Source organism: Pezoporus flaviventris, unplaced genomic scaffold, assembly GCF_033815535.1.
Source record: "Pezoporus flaviventris isolate CSIRO_AGI_PZ_B2104156 unplaced genomic scaffold, CSIRO_AGI_Pfla_v1 ptg000025l, whole genome shotgun sequence".
NCBI classification, from domain to species: Eukaryota; Metazoa; Chordata; class Aves; order Psittaciformes; family Psittacidae; genus Pezoporus; species Pezoporus flaviventris.
In genome coordinates, this window is record NW_026892573.1 from 11,273,945 (window position 1) to 11,289,489 (window position 15,545).

Sequence of the window (15,545 nt, forward strand, 5' to 3'; positions counted from 1 at the left end):
ATACATGTTGCTCAAAGGATCAGATCCTGGTTGTAACAGGTGATGTGAAACCCAGCAGACACTGACAAGCTCATGCAACCAGTGCATCAGAAAAAAATGGCATGTAGAAGGTGAAAAATCTACTCCTAAACAATGAATATTTGAGAGACCTCCCAGGACACTAAAAGTTTCCCACTTCATTTCTCCAATTTGAATGACCTGAGATGTCTCCTGTTGTTTCCTCTTTACTGCCATCACACATCCTTTAGGGATTTGAGACACACTGGCTGATTACTTGCTTGAGATTGAGCTAAGGGCTGTCCTTCCCTCTTCTCACAGATCTCTGCCTCAGCTATTGTGATGTTACAACCCTCTTCTGACTGATAAGACCCACATGGGAAAAAAATTATTTGAGGATTATCTCAGTAATGTGCCAATAGTTGGTGCAGAATTCCACCCTCTAAATTCTAATTCTTTAAAAAAAGCAGTCCTTTCTTAAAAATAATGTTTGTAAAAATTGTGTCCCAAACCTAGCCCTTCTAACTTTTATTTTTAAAACACTGGTAAAAGAAACCATCATATATGCTGTTCTTGGGTTGTTCAAGAAATTGTGCACAGTTTGTGCATTTATATACATAAAACATTCCAACTTTCTCTTAGATGAAAAAACCACTCCCCAAATCCTCAGTTTAAAGCATGTGAATACTACTGAGATTGAGTTGAGATTATTGTGAACATACATATTCTAAATTATTTAAAATGCTTCTGCCAAAGTTTAGCAGTCAGGAAAGAACATCAATTTACTTTAATTAGTTTGAAGCAAAGACCAGGAAAAATTCAGATCCTGCACTTCAGAATTATTTTGATTCAACTTCTTGGCAACCTGGAAAGGAGAAAGACTATAGTAACAGTTTCCTCAGATAAATATCGTGCTATCCTACATGATGATAGAGAATATTTTGGAGACAGATGGAGTTGTTTCACAGGTAAGAATTGGCCTGCCACACAGATAGTTCAATTATAATTGATAATCCGAAATGACAGGGGTTTAGGTTCGATTTGTTAACCAATACAGGCAAGCAAATCAAATCAGCCAAACAGCTCTTTAAATGCCCTTAATCATATCTGAAATAATAGTACCTGAAACATCTCAACAATATCTGAAAGAAAAGTACTTAAGAGACATAAGTTTGACAAACCATACTGAAGGTCTCTTGTTGATGTAGTTAGAATATCTATGGAGTATCAAAAAGTGAAATACCATAATTTCCTGATACAAAACACTTCACTTTACAATGGATCTTTTTGCAGTGGACAAGCACGTAGGAATAACTTTAGGAACGTTTTAACCAATGACCAGCATGTAGTTACATCTGCTGTATGCAAAGAGAGTAAAGTGCTGGTCTGTAGTCTGCTTTTGAATGGATGAATTTCTTGAAGAAGTCAGTTATAAGCAAATGAATGAGACAAAGAAGAGTCTTTAACAGAGAATGATTTTACCAGATTCTAAAATTGAGTTGTGCAGTTAGAGAGGATCTTGCCATTTGTTAAAAATATTCTAACTGAAGAGAAATACAGAGGGACAGATAATATAGCAAAAACTTTTTATTTACTCATTACAGTAAGTCCAGACAAGTGAAATATCAACAGATGTGAGAAATCATCAGTGAGACATCTTAAAGCCAGGAGTACTAAGGACAGAAAGGAGTTAAAAAAAAAATAATACTGTGAAAAAATTAATCTGAGCAAAATCATAGGTCTGTTATTAGAAGCAGACAGTTGAAACTGACAATAACAATGCAGAACAGACAGAAATATTCCATGAATATTTCTGCATAATGCAGTCCCATCCCAGTCATAAATGCCATATGGTTTTCCCTAAAAATAATATGCAAATAATTTTTAATGCATGGGTAGTTTAAGAAGAATTTATTACTGGTCTGCCTGAAAATGCTGCTATTCAATACATTATAGAATATTAAAGAAGTATTAGAAACCTGCATAAAGCCAGGGTTACATTTAAGCAACAAAAATTATGACAATTTGAGCTGTGCTGGAATCAGTAGCAGGTAAAATAACTGAAGGCCTCATACGTGATACAATCAATACAGAAGATGACTGCGTAATTAGTGCCAATGAGCATGTCAAATTGGGTAGCTTTCTGGGTGAGACTGTCAAACATGACTGATAAAGATGACTGCATTGACATACGCTTCTGTAAAACAAGCATCCAACGGCACATCAATCTAATTAAGTGATCAGTGTTATACAAAATCTGTAACACGTAATAATTGATTAAAAATCAGCTAAATGACAGATCTCCAAAAGTAACTATAAACAGCTCATCATTATCCCTTGTGTAATTCTAGAGGGATTTGTGGAGTTCTGCTCTCTTCCATGAGTGAGTTTTCCCCGATGTGTTGGTGCTTGGTGCTAGGATTCTGCCAGCCCAGCCCAGCCCAAGCCTCGGCAGTGCCCAGGGTACTAGGGCAGCTCCAGTTGCTTGGACCCCTGATGAGAGACGGCACAGGCTGTTTGCTCAAACAGGCATCTGTGACCGCACCATCACCAGTTCCCTGGGCCTGGTTTGGTGTCCAGAGAGCTGAGTGCCTCTCTGACATGAAGTGGAGTGAGCTTTAAACACACCCTTGACACCAGCACCTTAGAGGTTTGAGCCCCACATTTTAGGAAATGCTCCCCTCTGCTGCTACATAAATTTATGAGTGATCTTAAGAAACATTCAACAAGCATTAATCGTAAAAATTGCAGATGACATGAAATGCATAAAGAACTAAATAATGCAAAGAGAAAACAGTTTTTCTGTAGGGAAATTGACATCCTTTAGTAAGCCAGGATCATTTGAACGTGCTTTTTGAGACAGCTGAATGCAAGGTCATTCAGCAGGAACAAGGAATGTAGGTCACATTTAGAAGTCTGGAGACTGTGTCCTGGAAAGCAGTGACTCTGAAAAGGGTTTAGGGGTCACAGTGGTTAGCCAACTAAAAAGAAGCCCCCAGAACATGTTTCAAGGCATTTGGTACTGCCTTTAGATACAGGAGTGTTCGGTGGTGACATAAACTGCATCCAATTCTACCGCACAGTTTTGACAAAGGTGTTTAAAAATGAGAAATGTTCAGAAAAGCACTGCTGGAATCCTGCTAGATCTGGAAAACTTGATTAACAATAATAGAGATTAAAAGTCCAAGTTACTTACTTTACCCAAAGTGGCATTAAGAAGTGGCTGCATCGTGGTTTCTAAAAATCCCTTACATATTTCCAACAAGGAAAAACAATAGTAAAACAGTATGCTCTTTTAACAGGGTGACCACAGGCCTGTTGAAAAAAATTATGCAGGTTTTGTTTCTGTTTAGAATTGCACTGTTTTAATTTGAGGACAAACGTGAAAAAGGCAAAAGAAAAACATCTTTTAAAGTGCTTTAAAAAGAAAAGCATGGCAGGTGAGCATGACAAAGGCAAAGAGACTGCATGGTATGGTGTTGAGTCTTCAGGTTGAATACAAAACTGCAAATGAACAAAATAACACATTTTAAAAGACATTTTCCTATTGGGTTTATATTTCTGTGTTGATTTATGTTGTATTCTTTTCTTTTGACCTTTCTTATTTTTTTTAACATAATCGGAGTGAAGATCTTTCCTGAACATCTGTGAAATATTTTGTACGCTCAGGCTAGACGTAAATAATACATGTTGGAGAGATGTAAACACCAATGAGAGAAATAAATTATGTACGTGAACACAGGGCACTATAGCTAAAGTAATGAGCTGAAATATAAGAAAATTCCATTAACTTGATCATCAGAAAAAAAAATCCTTATAATTGGAGGAATTTAATTTTGAAGAGATGTCTCCTTTGGGATGTAGAAGCCCCATTACCTGAGGAATTTAAAATGAACTGCACAAAACAGCAGTAAAGAATGTTAAAGATCAATCCTTTATGAGGACCATGACTATCTTTTCCATCTCAAATCTTTGTGATCTCCTAGTTTTTCTTATAATTTAAGACTATAATGAATATTTTGTTTGTTGAGCTACAAAGGAAGCAGTTTAAAGAACAGAATTTTATTGCAAGATTACCAGAATTGATTTAAAATTAGTTTCCATTCTCTAATCTAGTATACCAACATTACCAATATCATGATGTTACATCTAAACATCACTCAAGAGATTTTCAAAACCAACAGACTGGTGAAACACTCAGTGTGGAGGTGGTCAACTTTTAGGAACTTGCTTCTGAAAACCATCAATCTCCACCAAAGTGCCTCAGCACTCCATTGACCATTGGGGAAGAATTAAAGTGCCTTGGAACAAGATCCACAAAAACTAAGCTAGGTAGTAAAAGTGTACTGAGGACAGAGTTGTACATTGAGTTATGAATCTCTTTGATGTTCAGGTGTTTTAATGCTATTATTCCTTCGAGCAGAGGTTTTCCTGAAGGTTTTAGGTGCTTGTTTCTCTTTCAAAAACTAAGAAAACAAGTGTAGCTGGAAGAATCCTGTCTCCGCTCTATAGTTCAGAGATTAAAGAACTCCTCCTGGACAATGAAGACACAGCAACAATTAATTTTTTTCTTTTAGGGAATCTCATGTCTTTTAAGAGCCTCTCCGAGGACTATTCTAGGGGAACAGAAAAGAAGGGGAGTGCTCCAGCCTCTTCTTCCTTTGAGCCTCTTACAGTTTTTGTAGACTGAAGGCTTCATTTGCCTTCAGACAGATTAAGCAGGAGCCTCTATTCTGATTAGAGGTCTATGACTGGGAACAGGGCACCCTGGGCTTAAGCCCCTGCTCCGCTGATTGTTTCTGGATTTATGGGTATAAACCACATAAATGTTCCATAGTACAGACACAAAAAGCCATCTTTTGTCCTTCCCAAGTGAGTGCCATATCCACAAGGTTACAGACTAATTCCCTCTCTCTGACCTAATGCATTTTTAATTCTTTCAAAGTGAGCAGCTTTAGCAGAAGGGACAGACTGTTTTCTTCTTTCCATGTCCCCGTGGACTATGGGCTGTTTACCTGACAAGTAGAATAGAGTTGAAGTCTTTGTTTTCCAAAGGAAAGTAATCCAGGTCCTTCACCTGGAGAATATCTTAACCAGTGGAATTTTTACATTAAAATGCAGAATAACCAAGCCTTTGGAAAGAAAGCATTGGTTATAGCTGACTTTCGTGTGGAGGTGGATTTAGCAAATGCTCTCCAAGATCTGAGGGGCTTGGGCGTGAGAGGAGCAAGTCAGTCAGATGAAGCCTGAGACGCCTTTGGGCAAATACAGCTTCTGGGGAATTTAAGCATAAAAACTGTAGTATCTATGGAGGTTAGTCACTTCCAGGGTCAGCTGTAACCGAGCATTTGGTATGAAGGAGCCTGGCTTCAGTTTTAGTACCTAAATTTCACATCAGTCCCACCTTCAGCACCCAAAACCTGCCATAGGAATCTGGAGACTGGGTGAACCTCATAGAATCATAACCAGCTAGGCTGGAAAAGACCTTTAAGATCAAGTCCACCACTAAACCATGTCACTAAGGGCCTCAGCTATGCGGTTTTGAACACTTCCAGGGACGGTGACCACTTTCCTGGGCAGCCTGTTCCAATGCCTCACCTCCCTTTTGGTGAAGAAATTCTTCCTAATATCCAATCTAAACCTCCCCTGGTACAGCTTGAGGCCATTTCCTCTTGTCCTATCACTTATTACTTGGCAGATAGACCCCCACATCTCTCCATCCTCCTTTCAGGTAGCTGTAGAGAGCGATAAAGTCCCCACTGAACCTTCTCTTCTCCAGGCTAAACACCCCCAAGTTTCCTCAGCTGTTCCTCCCAGGACTTGTTCTCCAGACCCTTCACCAGCTTTGTTGTCCTTTTCTGGACCCACACCAGCAACCCAATAAAGCCAAGTGACACATTTGGTAAAAATACTTCCAGGGGGCGTTTTTTGGACGCCGGGCCGGCACCTGACTCCCTGCCAGCCGCCGATGGAGCGCATCCCCCGGCTGGGTATCCCCAGGGCCGGCGGGAGACAGCGACTCGAGGTACGGCGAAGAATTAACTCAGGGGTAGCCCACTGGAACCGTAACCGATCGTCCCGGTGCGGCCTCTCCCCCGGCGCAGGCTGCAACCGGGTCCCCTCGCAGCCTCCACCCCGCGGGCTGGGCGCGCTGCCTTGGCGGCTCAGTAGCGCCAGGGGAAAAACGGGCTCGCTAACTGAGGAGAGCGTGAGAGAGAGGCGGCGGCACCGCCCTCCGGAGAGAACGGCGGGGAGAGGCTGGTGCGAAGCGCCGCATCTCAATGAGGGCCGGGCTAATGCAAATCACTGCAACTGGCAGCAGCAGAAGAAAGGCGAAGCAGCTGCAGCCCGGGCTCCCCAGCACCGCGTTCCAGCCAGGGGAGGCGTAACAAAGGCAGCGGAGCCGCTGTCTGCGGCAACTCCTGCAATTAGAGCCGGCTGGTGGCCGGGGGGGTGAGGGGGGAGCTGCCGCTCTCTAGCCTCATCCCATTTCGAGCTGCCGCCTTCCCTCCGCGCCCCACCGGCAGGTCCGAGGGAGAAGGTGTTCACCAGGCTGCGGAGAACAGGTGAGCTCCCAGGCCGGGGCTTGGGGGGCCGGGGTCGTCCCGCCCTGCGCGGGGGCTGCGGCGTTGGGGCGCGGCTCTGTGCACCTGTGCCCATTGTGCGGGGCGGCGGCCTCCGCCGAGCGCCGCAGCGCCCTGGCCGGGCGGGCAGAGGGTGCCGGTGTGGTGTGTACCCGGCGGCGGGAGAGCTGGTGTCGCTCTGTCCCCCGTTCTGTGTCCCCGGCTGCCCGTCCGTCGGCACCCCGGGAACGCACCAGGTGCTTCCCCCGTGCACCCGGAGGCGAACGCACCTCGGTTTTGTCAGCGTGTGCGGTTCGCGGGGCGCTACCAGTCCGCAGCGAGCTGAAGTGCTTGATGCCGCCTTCAGCGGGCTGGCTGTATGTCAGAAACGTTTGCCCTACCTACCCCAGCCGAATAAACCTCTTTCGATGCCGCTGCGGCATGTAGCCACGTTTTAGTCCCCCCACAATGACTTGGTAGTGAGCCTGCGGCTTAGTCTCTGAACGATCTTCGGTGGGTGCCAGTCGCATCGCAGCGTGATGTATTTTTTTTTTCATCAGGTTGTTTTATGTAATTGCTCACCCACACCTGCATTATAAATAATTCTTTAGCGGATGTACAGGGTGTGAGGTGTTTGGCATGGTGATTTTGCAGGGGTGTGTCCCTTCATTTTTCTGTCTCTGTACGTATGTGGTTGTATATTTATGCCCACACAAACAGAAACATCTGATCGGATCAAATTGTTTAGGATTTCTTTGTCTGCTCTGACCTTGTATTTTGAATAGGATTTTCTGCAACATAACAGGACTGTAGTGTTCCAGGGGAGCTCCATTTCCTTTTTAAAGGGTGTAATTGGGAAATACAGCCGTTATTGATTAAAGCGTATGTGTGTGTGGAAGAAAGGGCAGCAACTCGCACTTCTACCTATCCCCATCCAAAACTGATAAAGCTGAAAGTCTCTTAAAAAAAAAAAAAGCAAAGCAAAGAAAAAAGCATATCTTCGTGTAAACTTGCTTTTCGTGGGTTTTTTGTTTGTTTGTTTTTTTTTGTGTCTGAGATGGTTTAAGCAAATGAAATAGCAGACCTAAGAAAAACCCATTTTTGTTGGCACAGGCATAGCTTTTGAGATACAGTTTCTGGATTGTGAGTTCTAGGATTGGTTAAATCTGAATAACAGGTTTTCATAGGAATTAGAAGTGAAGTAAAACAACTGACAGGTTTGTTTTTTTTTTTTTAACATGGAAACGTTGGTGGTATGTTCTTGACTCTAAGCTCTGGCCACTGAGTGGTATTTTGTGTTTAAACTATAGAGGAGTGTCAGTGAAATGCCACAGTAAGTGTTCTTTCACTGAAGTAGGCTGTATGTGTGTATATATACTGAGGAGGAAAAATGTAGATTAGTCTATTATATGTATGATATGCAAATATATACTAGAATCATAGAATACCTCAAGTTGGAAGGGACCCATATGTATCACTGAATCCAACTCCCTGCTCCTTGCAGGACTACCTAAAACCAAACCATATGGCTAAAAGTAACATCCAGACATTCCTTGAACTCTGACAGGCTTGGTGCCATCACCAGTTCATACTGTGTTGTTTATGTGTTTTAGGTACCTTTAAAGTATTTACAAATATAAATCTTGCATATAAACATAAGCACATGATCCTGTGCTAATGTAACAGAGTAAGCTGTGAGCTGTAACCAAATCAGGGTAAATAATCTCCACCAAGGCCCCCCACTTGGCAGTGGTTGCCTTAGGTGATTGTTCCAGTCAAACACTGTGAAGCTGCTGAGCCCATCCCCTACAGCTTTGCAGCATCAGGGTCCAGCTGTATAATCAGTGCTTTAATGCAAACTTTTGTAAGCTAAAGAGCATCCTTAAGTCTTTCTGTATTTCCTCCTATTGCTTTACAACTGGTCTGAATATATCTTTTTTCTTCTTCATGGTCACACAATTATGAGTGGTTGAAGCAAAGCTTGTGCTTGCTATTTTTTTTTTTCCTTTTTATTGGAAATCAATGAGAGAGGCCTCTTCTAAATTAGGTCTGTGTGTATGTGCTATAAATAAACTTACTGTGCTTTGCTATTCTGCAGACAATGCAAATCGAGATGGCTCCTAAATTAAAAGAAATGTGTTTTCAACTTAATGATATTTTGATAATTCTATTTTTATAATATTTTTATAATTCTATTTTTATAATATTTTTATTTATGAAGATTAATGTGCAACTTGTGTTCAGCCTTGTGTTGTTCGTAAAAAGGAACAGAAGTATCTACTTCCTTGATTTCATTTCAGAACATGTGAGTGTCCATATCTCTGATCTATATTGAACAGCTGGGATCATTTTGGTCAGAGCTGATGGGTTTTTGTCACTGTCAGACATGGGAGACACCAGTTGATAATTTACCCCTCAACACTGAATTTATCACTCCTTTGGTGATGGGTTTGTAGGCAAAAGAAGCTGTCAGCCTTAATCAATTTGAGTGTTAGGCTTAGGATATTAATCATGCATCTTGCAAGTGTTACAGGGCACTGAAGTAGCTTTCTGATTGAAAGGTACTCATTTCCTGTCTCCCTCTATTTTTTTTTTTTATTATTTCATTGCATTTGAACACTTCTGTTTTTCAGTGTATGCAAAGTATTTGCACAAGGACAAATGAAATAATTTACTACAAAGCTTAGGCTGTAGGGAAACCAGTATTTGGAACATGCGAGAACTGTTGAACAGTGGGCTTGACCCGCTGAGTAGTAGTCCTGATTCTCATCGCCAACCTGCAACACCTGTTCCTCTGACGAGTTCTTAACTGTTTATTTGTTGGTGACTGCTCTTCTGAAATGGAACGTCTTGAGATCACAGTTGGAACAAACAATTTAGTGGAATGAATGGTCTAGAAGGTAAACTGGACTCAAATAGCATCTGAATATAACATGAAAAGAAGTAGAACGTTGATGTGTTTTTTTTTTTTTTTTTTTTTTTAATTTTCTTTCCCAGTAGCTCAACTTTGTCTCCTCTTTTTCACAGTTCTGACTGAATTTGAACGAACATTTTTTAATGTTGCATATTACTAGCAGTTGGTTTCATAAGTGCCATTGCTATGCTGTATACAAGCCTAACTTGGTTTTATGGCCTGGCAAGAGAGGAAGTTGTAAAATGAATGTGTGAATGTGGCATGGTTTCATTCAAACATTTTTTTCTCAACCTGAAAAGCAGTCCTGTGTAAGTGCCATGTATAGAACATGAATTCCCAAGTGAGCTTCCTTAAAATGTGTAAGTTTCTTAAACTTTTTCTGGTCTCCTGTTCATCCCTTAGATTGAACTTCAAGATGTCCTTTGGAAGAGATATGGAGCTGGAGCATTTTGATGAGCGTGATAAAGCGCAGCGATATGGCAGGGGGTCCCGGGTAAATGGTTTGCCCAGCCCTACTCACAGTGCCCACTGCAGCTTTTACCGAACCCGCACTCTACAGACCCTGAGTTCAGAGAAAAAAGCTAAGAAAGTTCGTTTCTATCGTAATGGAGACCGGTATTTCAAAGGGATTGTATATGCCATCTCCCCTGACCGGTTTAGGTCCTTTGAAGCTCTCCTGGCTGATCTGACCCGAACTCTGTCTGACAATGTGAATCTGCCCCAGGGAGTGAGAACAATCTACACGATTGATGGCTCCAAGAAGATTTCCTCTTTGGACCAGCTAGTAGAAGGTCAGCAGTAAGATTTGGAGGCATAAAGTTATGTTTGAGTTGGTGTTTATTTGTCTAATCTGTTAAGATTTCTGTAAATAGGTAACGGTATAGTTGTTTTTATTGATAAAGAAAAGATCTTCAGTGGTATAATTAGAATTGTGAATATCTTAAAGTGTGCCATGAAATATTATCGCCTTGCTTCTTATTTCCCTCTTGTTGAAAGTGTTTGACCTTTCCTTTTCTGTTAATCTAGTGCTGACAGTCCTAGATCCCAAAGATCACATCTGTTGCTTCTCTTGAACACGCATATTTAAAAATGCCAGTGCTGATGAAAGTTTAGTCAGTTAAGCCTGATGAAACTTACATGAAATTCTTCTGATGGATTTTAACCATTTTTTTTTTAAAGTCTGTGTGTACCTAGTGAAAAGCTCCAAGTCTTCCATACAAGTAAATATGCCTTAAGTAAAACACCCTTCTCTCATTGAGTAGCATAAATATAGGCAACCTGTTGTAATTTTGCAGCCATGGGGTAGACTGTAAACTTTTCTCCCCTGTAGCATGTCCCTTTTCCTCTTCCCCAGTCCATCGGCACCCTTACCTTGCATGTACCTGCAGTATGAAGCATTACTAGTGATTTGGTCAGAACTAACTGGTCCTGGTCACTGTCAAACATCAAAGACTCCTGTTGCCAATTTGCCCATTGACACTGAAATTTTCCCTCCTTCACAAATAGTTTTGTTGGCAAAAGAAACTGTCAGTATTAATCAATTTGAATAGTAAGCCCGAGGCTATTAATAATACTTACTGTATTAATAAATACAAGTTTTAAAAGTTCCTATAGTAGCTTTTCCAACAGAAAGTGCCTATGGCTTTCAGTGGGTTTCTTTTTGTGTGTGTGGGCAGTAGCTCCTTGTACAAAACACCAGACTATGTATGAGGTCTGAAAGCATTAACTAGCATATGGCCATAACCAGGGTTGTTTTTCATCTGTAAAATTCAAATGCAGGTGCTTGACTGTGTTCAAATAAAATAAAGGTGGAACAATGTTTTCGTTGTTGTATTGTGGGCAAACCTGCAAAGCCACTGTTTAGCCTATTTACAGTTGTAACAGAGATTGTAATTTCTTCATGATTTTAATTTTTAGCAGTGGGTGAGAGAATTTGCAGTATCAGGATGTGATGAGAGAATTGGAAGGTAGCTAATGTGGGGAGAGAAGAAAAAAAGGTTAATGATGAATAAAATTCCTGAAGGAGGAGTGCATCTTTGCATAGCAGGTATTCAGCCACTGTTGAGTTGTCTCCTTTAGGTGTCATAGTAGAGGAAAGCTTTGTAAGCAGTTTTATGAAGAGGATATATTTGATAATCCCCCTTGCATAAAAAGGAGCATAGGAGTCAACATGAAGATGCTCAGAAAGAAAAGTTAAGTGGTAGGATTATGCATGTAAGTAAAGGTTTTTGGAGTTAGGACAATAGGTTTAGTGAAATTAAGAGGAAACTGGTCTAAGATCAATGTTATGAATTCCAGGGCAAAGTTAGAACTACATTTGTCAGGACAGTATTTAATTGGTGCAGAAAATCAATTTCTGTGAGGAAAGACCAATATTAATCAACATCTATTTAAAACCAGTATTTGTACATTTTATTTTTTCATTTGATTGGTGTACTCATCAAGAAGTAAGTATCATTGATGCTAATGTTGCATCAATGCAGTGTCTTTTGCTGCCAATGCACAAATAAATTCAGCAACCTGTAAGATTGGTTTATTTTGTCATCCTAGAAAAGAATAACACCAGTTATAAATCAATCAGTCAAAATGAATGACAGTACAAGCACATGTATATTTTAAGTAAGGGCTTTGGGATTTCTTTTATCTCTGTGGAACTTTATTCCTTACTTTTTCAATGAACACGTCTCCCTTCCTGTGTATAGTTGGACAGTCTTATTTTCTTGTGCCAGTAACATGGTGGGGTTTGCAGAAGTCAGTCTTTGAGTGCAAGTAGAGATCTACATCCTTCTTCCACCTGAAAGGGCGCTTCTGTCTATTTGTATAAAGGAGATGGGTTATTGTTTCTGTCATAGAGCTTCACTGTGCAGTACAGGTTCATATATTATTAGCTCAGTGATGTTTTTTACATAATCCCTTTTCACTCTTTACCGTACAAATTTATCAGAGTTTGGCTAGTCTGCTACTGCATTAATTAGCTTGAAGCTGTGCTTTGTGTTTAAATAGCTGGAAAATCACTTGATTTTTGCCTCTTGCCAAATGACATTTGTGCTCAAACTACTGAAATACTAAGTATTACTTTCTATTCCCTTACTGTATGAATCCATTTAATGAGACTGCTATGATTTTAGATGATTTTTTTTTTTTTTATTTTGGAGATGGGGAGGGTATACTGATTTTAGTGATTGTGTTGTAAGGTAAATGTGTAAGGTCTTGATTTGGGGTTTTTTTGCCTTTATGTCTGTGAAGAAATTCCTGTACTCTTACCTTTCCATATGGTCACGGAGACAGAGAAGCAGCTAGCTCCTGGGGGAAACAAGACAGTAGCCACTGTCTTTCATCTTAGAGCTTAACACATAGAGCTGCATGAAAGATAGTCCCAAAGGAAAAAGATTGTAAAGGAACTGGTTTGCTTCAGTAATATTTAGTTCTGTCCTGCACAGAATTCAGAGCTGGCATGGTTGTATGCTGATGTTGTAGGTTATTTTGAGGTGCAGGGACACATCTTCCCTTTATTTGAAACTGATGACTTCCCTAGGTTGGTTTGTTTTGTTTTTTTTAAGACTTGGTATATGTGAGATTTGTTGGAATTTAGTAACAAGGGGTGTGTACTGTTGCAAATTTTCACATGCCCTGTAACTTCTTCTCTATCTTAGATGAAGGAAAAAATTAAATGGATTCATGTTGCATTCTTTTTTGTCAGACCTCATGTTCAGGACCCTCTTACCTTCAAGGAATTGTTTCCAAATGTGACGACTTTATTCCCTAGATATGCCATGCAATCAAAGCATGTAGAATCAATAAAGATCAAGTTGCTCTTAAGGCTAAATCGTCTAGCTGTAAACAAAGTCTAAGGAAAAAAACAAAATGCCTTTTGCTTTTCCTAAAGTATATCATCTTTAAAGCTAAAGGCAAAGACTCATGGGTCTTAACCAAAAATTACCACTGAACAGTATATCAAGAAAAGTAATAGATTATTATGAGCAGCATTACTTTGAAACAAAGAGTATTATTTACTGTTTTTACTCCTGGGGTCCTGCTATTTGGAACAAAGACCACAGAGTCAATCCATAGCTAGAACTGCATCCCTTTCCCATTAATTTTTACTATAATATTATCTCAGAGTCTTGGGTATGAACCAGAAAATCATTTCAGGTTTCCACAATACCTACCGCAAAAGATGAACCCTGCAGCAGAGAATTGGCAGTCAAAGACAAACCAAAAACCCCAAACCACAAGGGTGAGAGAGTACTGAGAAACAATATTGTCACATGTCAGTATTGGGTGCACTGCCAATCTATTGTAAAGACTTGTATGTGTGTGTGTGCACATTTTGTGTAGGCATAATGGCAAAAATAGTTTTCAGGAATAATCTGAAGAATAAAAATGAATGTGTCTCAGGGATTATTTTGGAGCTGCAGTCCTCATTGAAGGAGCAGTTTGAAAGAGCAGAGATCTACCAGATTTAGAATCTGGTAATGGCTCTAACTAGCTGATAACTCCTGGGAGAGATGAACCTCCCTGCAGTGGCAGAGGAGATGATGGGTCAATTGAGGTCTGCAGGAAGGCTCTTGCGAGCCGGAGGTAAGCAGTTGTTTGGTGCAGCAGAGAAGCTGCCTGACAGAGGAGGGTGATTCAAAAGGCAGTGTCTCCTTGCCAAAGTGCTGGGCAGACTGTGACAAAGTTCCTGACTCTTTCTGTATGTGTGTCTTGCTACTCCCACTGTCACCTCATTCCTCTTAACTCAGCTTTTCCCTCTCCTGCCTGCTACTACTGCTGTCACCTTTACTCTGTTGACCGCTCCAGTGGTGCTGGTGAGAAGCCCAGCCAGCTCAAACTGTAGGAATTGATTGACGTGGTCTCTGATGCACATTAGAGCTAATGCTCTTTCTTCTAAGTCATGTCTACCTCAGCAGCTGGGAATTGGTGGCCTGGAAAGATTCATATGCATATGTAATATGCTACCAAATAATAACAGTAAAGTATCTGTTTAAATGTTTGTAGAGCTGGATCTGTGTGGACATTTGCTTATAGGATTGAATCTACACTGGATATTTACCATGGACTTGATCCAGGGCTATCAAAGTTAGTGAAACTTGGACTGGATCCTGTGGCAGAAATGCCTACAATCCTTATTTTGTTTGATAAACAAACCACTGAATAATCCTGTTGCATGAAATGGTAGAGGGTTGTTCTGGCACTGGTTTTTTGGTTATTTTGTTTCATGAATTTGAGAAGATTCATCCATTCAATTCATCCATCTATACTGTGTCTTCCTTAATGGCTTGGAAGGTTCCATGATTGCTTTCTCTAGGTACTTTCCGGTTATTTTTTTTAAGCATGGACAATGCCTGTCTTGCTTGTAGAAAGACTACAGAAATTTGGTGGGGTAGAGAGGGAGGAAGTATGTCTTAATTTTTTCATTTGGCTTTTGATGAGGAAAACAAAAAAGTTTTAGTCTACGCTGAGCAGAAAGAATGATGTGCGAAAGAAGTCCTTTAAAAGGTTTGAGATCTGTTTTAAACCAGTGGTTTCTGGTGCTTCTGATTGCTAGGTGAACATGGGTAGGTCAGATTTATTTCCTGTAGCTCCTTCTCTTTTGCACTGTTGCGTTTTTTTCAGGCACTGCAGGAAGACAAGGCAACAGTAATGTAGTTTAAATAGGTTATTGCTCTATTAACTAACACATTTGGGAGCTATCAGGTAGTAACTTATTTGGTTCAGGTCATATTCCTTTTGCAATTTCCCCCGCATAGTGAGGGATAGTCAGAATTCTTTGTCCTTTCCCCTGAGAGGTTGCTCTTCTGCCTTTTGTATGTACAAAACCAAATGGTGGAAGTGAAGCAAAGCGGGTGTACCTGTTGCATGGAATACTGGGGGTATCAGTCCCTTTCCTTCTCTCTGAATTTGTTTCCTGCCTTATCCACTGGGAAAATGGACCACAATGAATGTTGCACTGAACATCTTCACCACCAAAGTGTGCAAGCACCATGGTTCTTCTACCTCAGGTGGGCTTGTAGATTAACTTTCCTTTTCTAGTATGTACTCTGCTCCAAGGAACCAACACTATTTTC

General features: G+C 40.7%; 1 protein-coding gene across 4 annotated transcripts in view; it reads left to right on the forward strand.

Annotated features, from left to right (window-relative positions):
* The first annotated feature begins 6,227 nt into the window (after window positions 1–6,227).
* DCLK1 (doublecortin like kinase 1) overlaps window positions 6,228–15,545 on the forward strand; it is a 242,869-nt gene continuing 233,551 nt past the window's right edge. For 2 of the 4 annotated variants that reach the window (XM_061457501.1, XM_061457502.1), the window contains exons 1-2: window positions 6,229–6,563; window positions 9,877–10,265. In XM_061457501.1, the coding sequence (XP_061313485.1) occupies window positions 9,890–10,265 (376 nt within the window). In that variant the 5' untranslated portion in view covers window positions 6,229–6,563; window positions 9,877–9,889. Of the gene's footprint in view, window positions 6,564–9,876; window positions 10,266–15,545 lie in introns of all 4 variants that reach the window. The other 2 variants (XM_061457505.1, XM_061457500.1) reach the window with 2 other exon arrangements.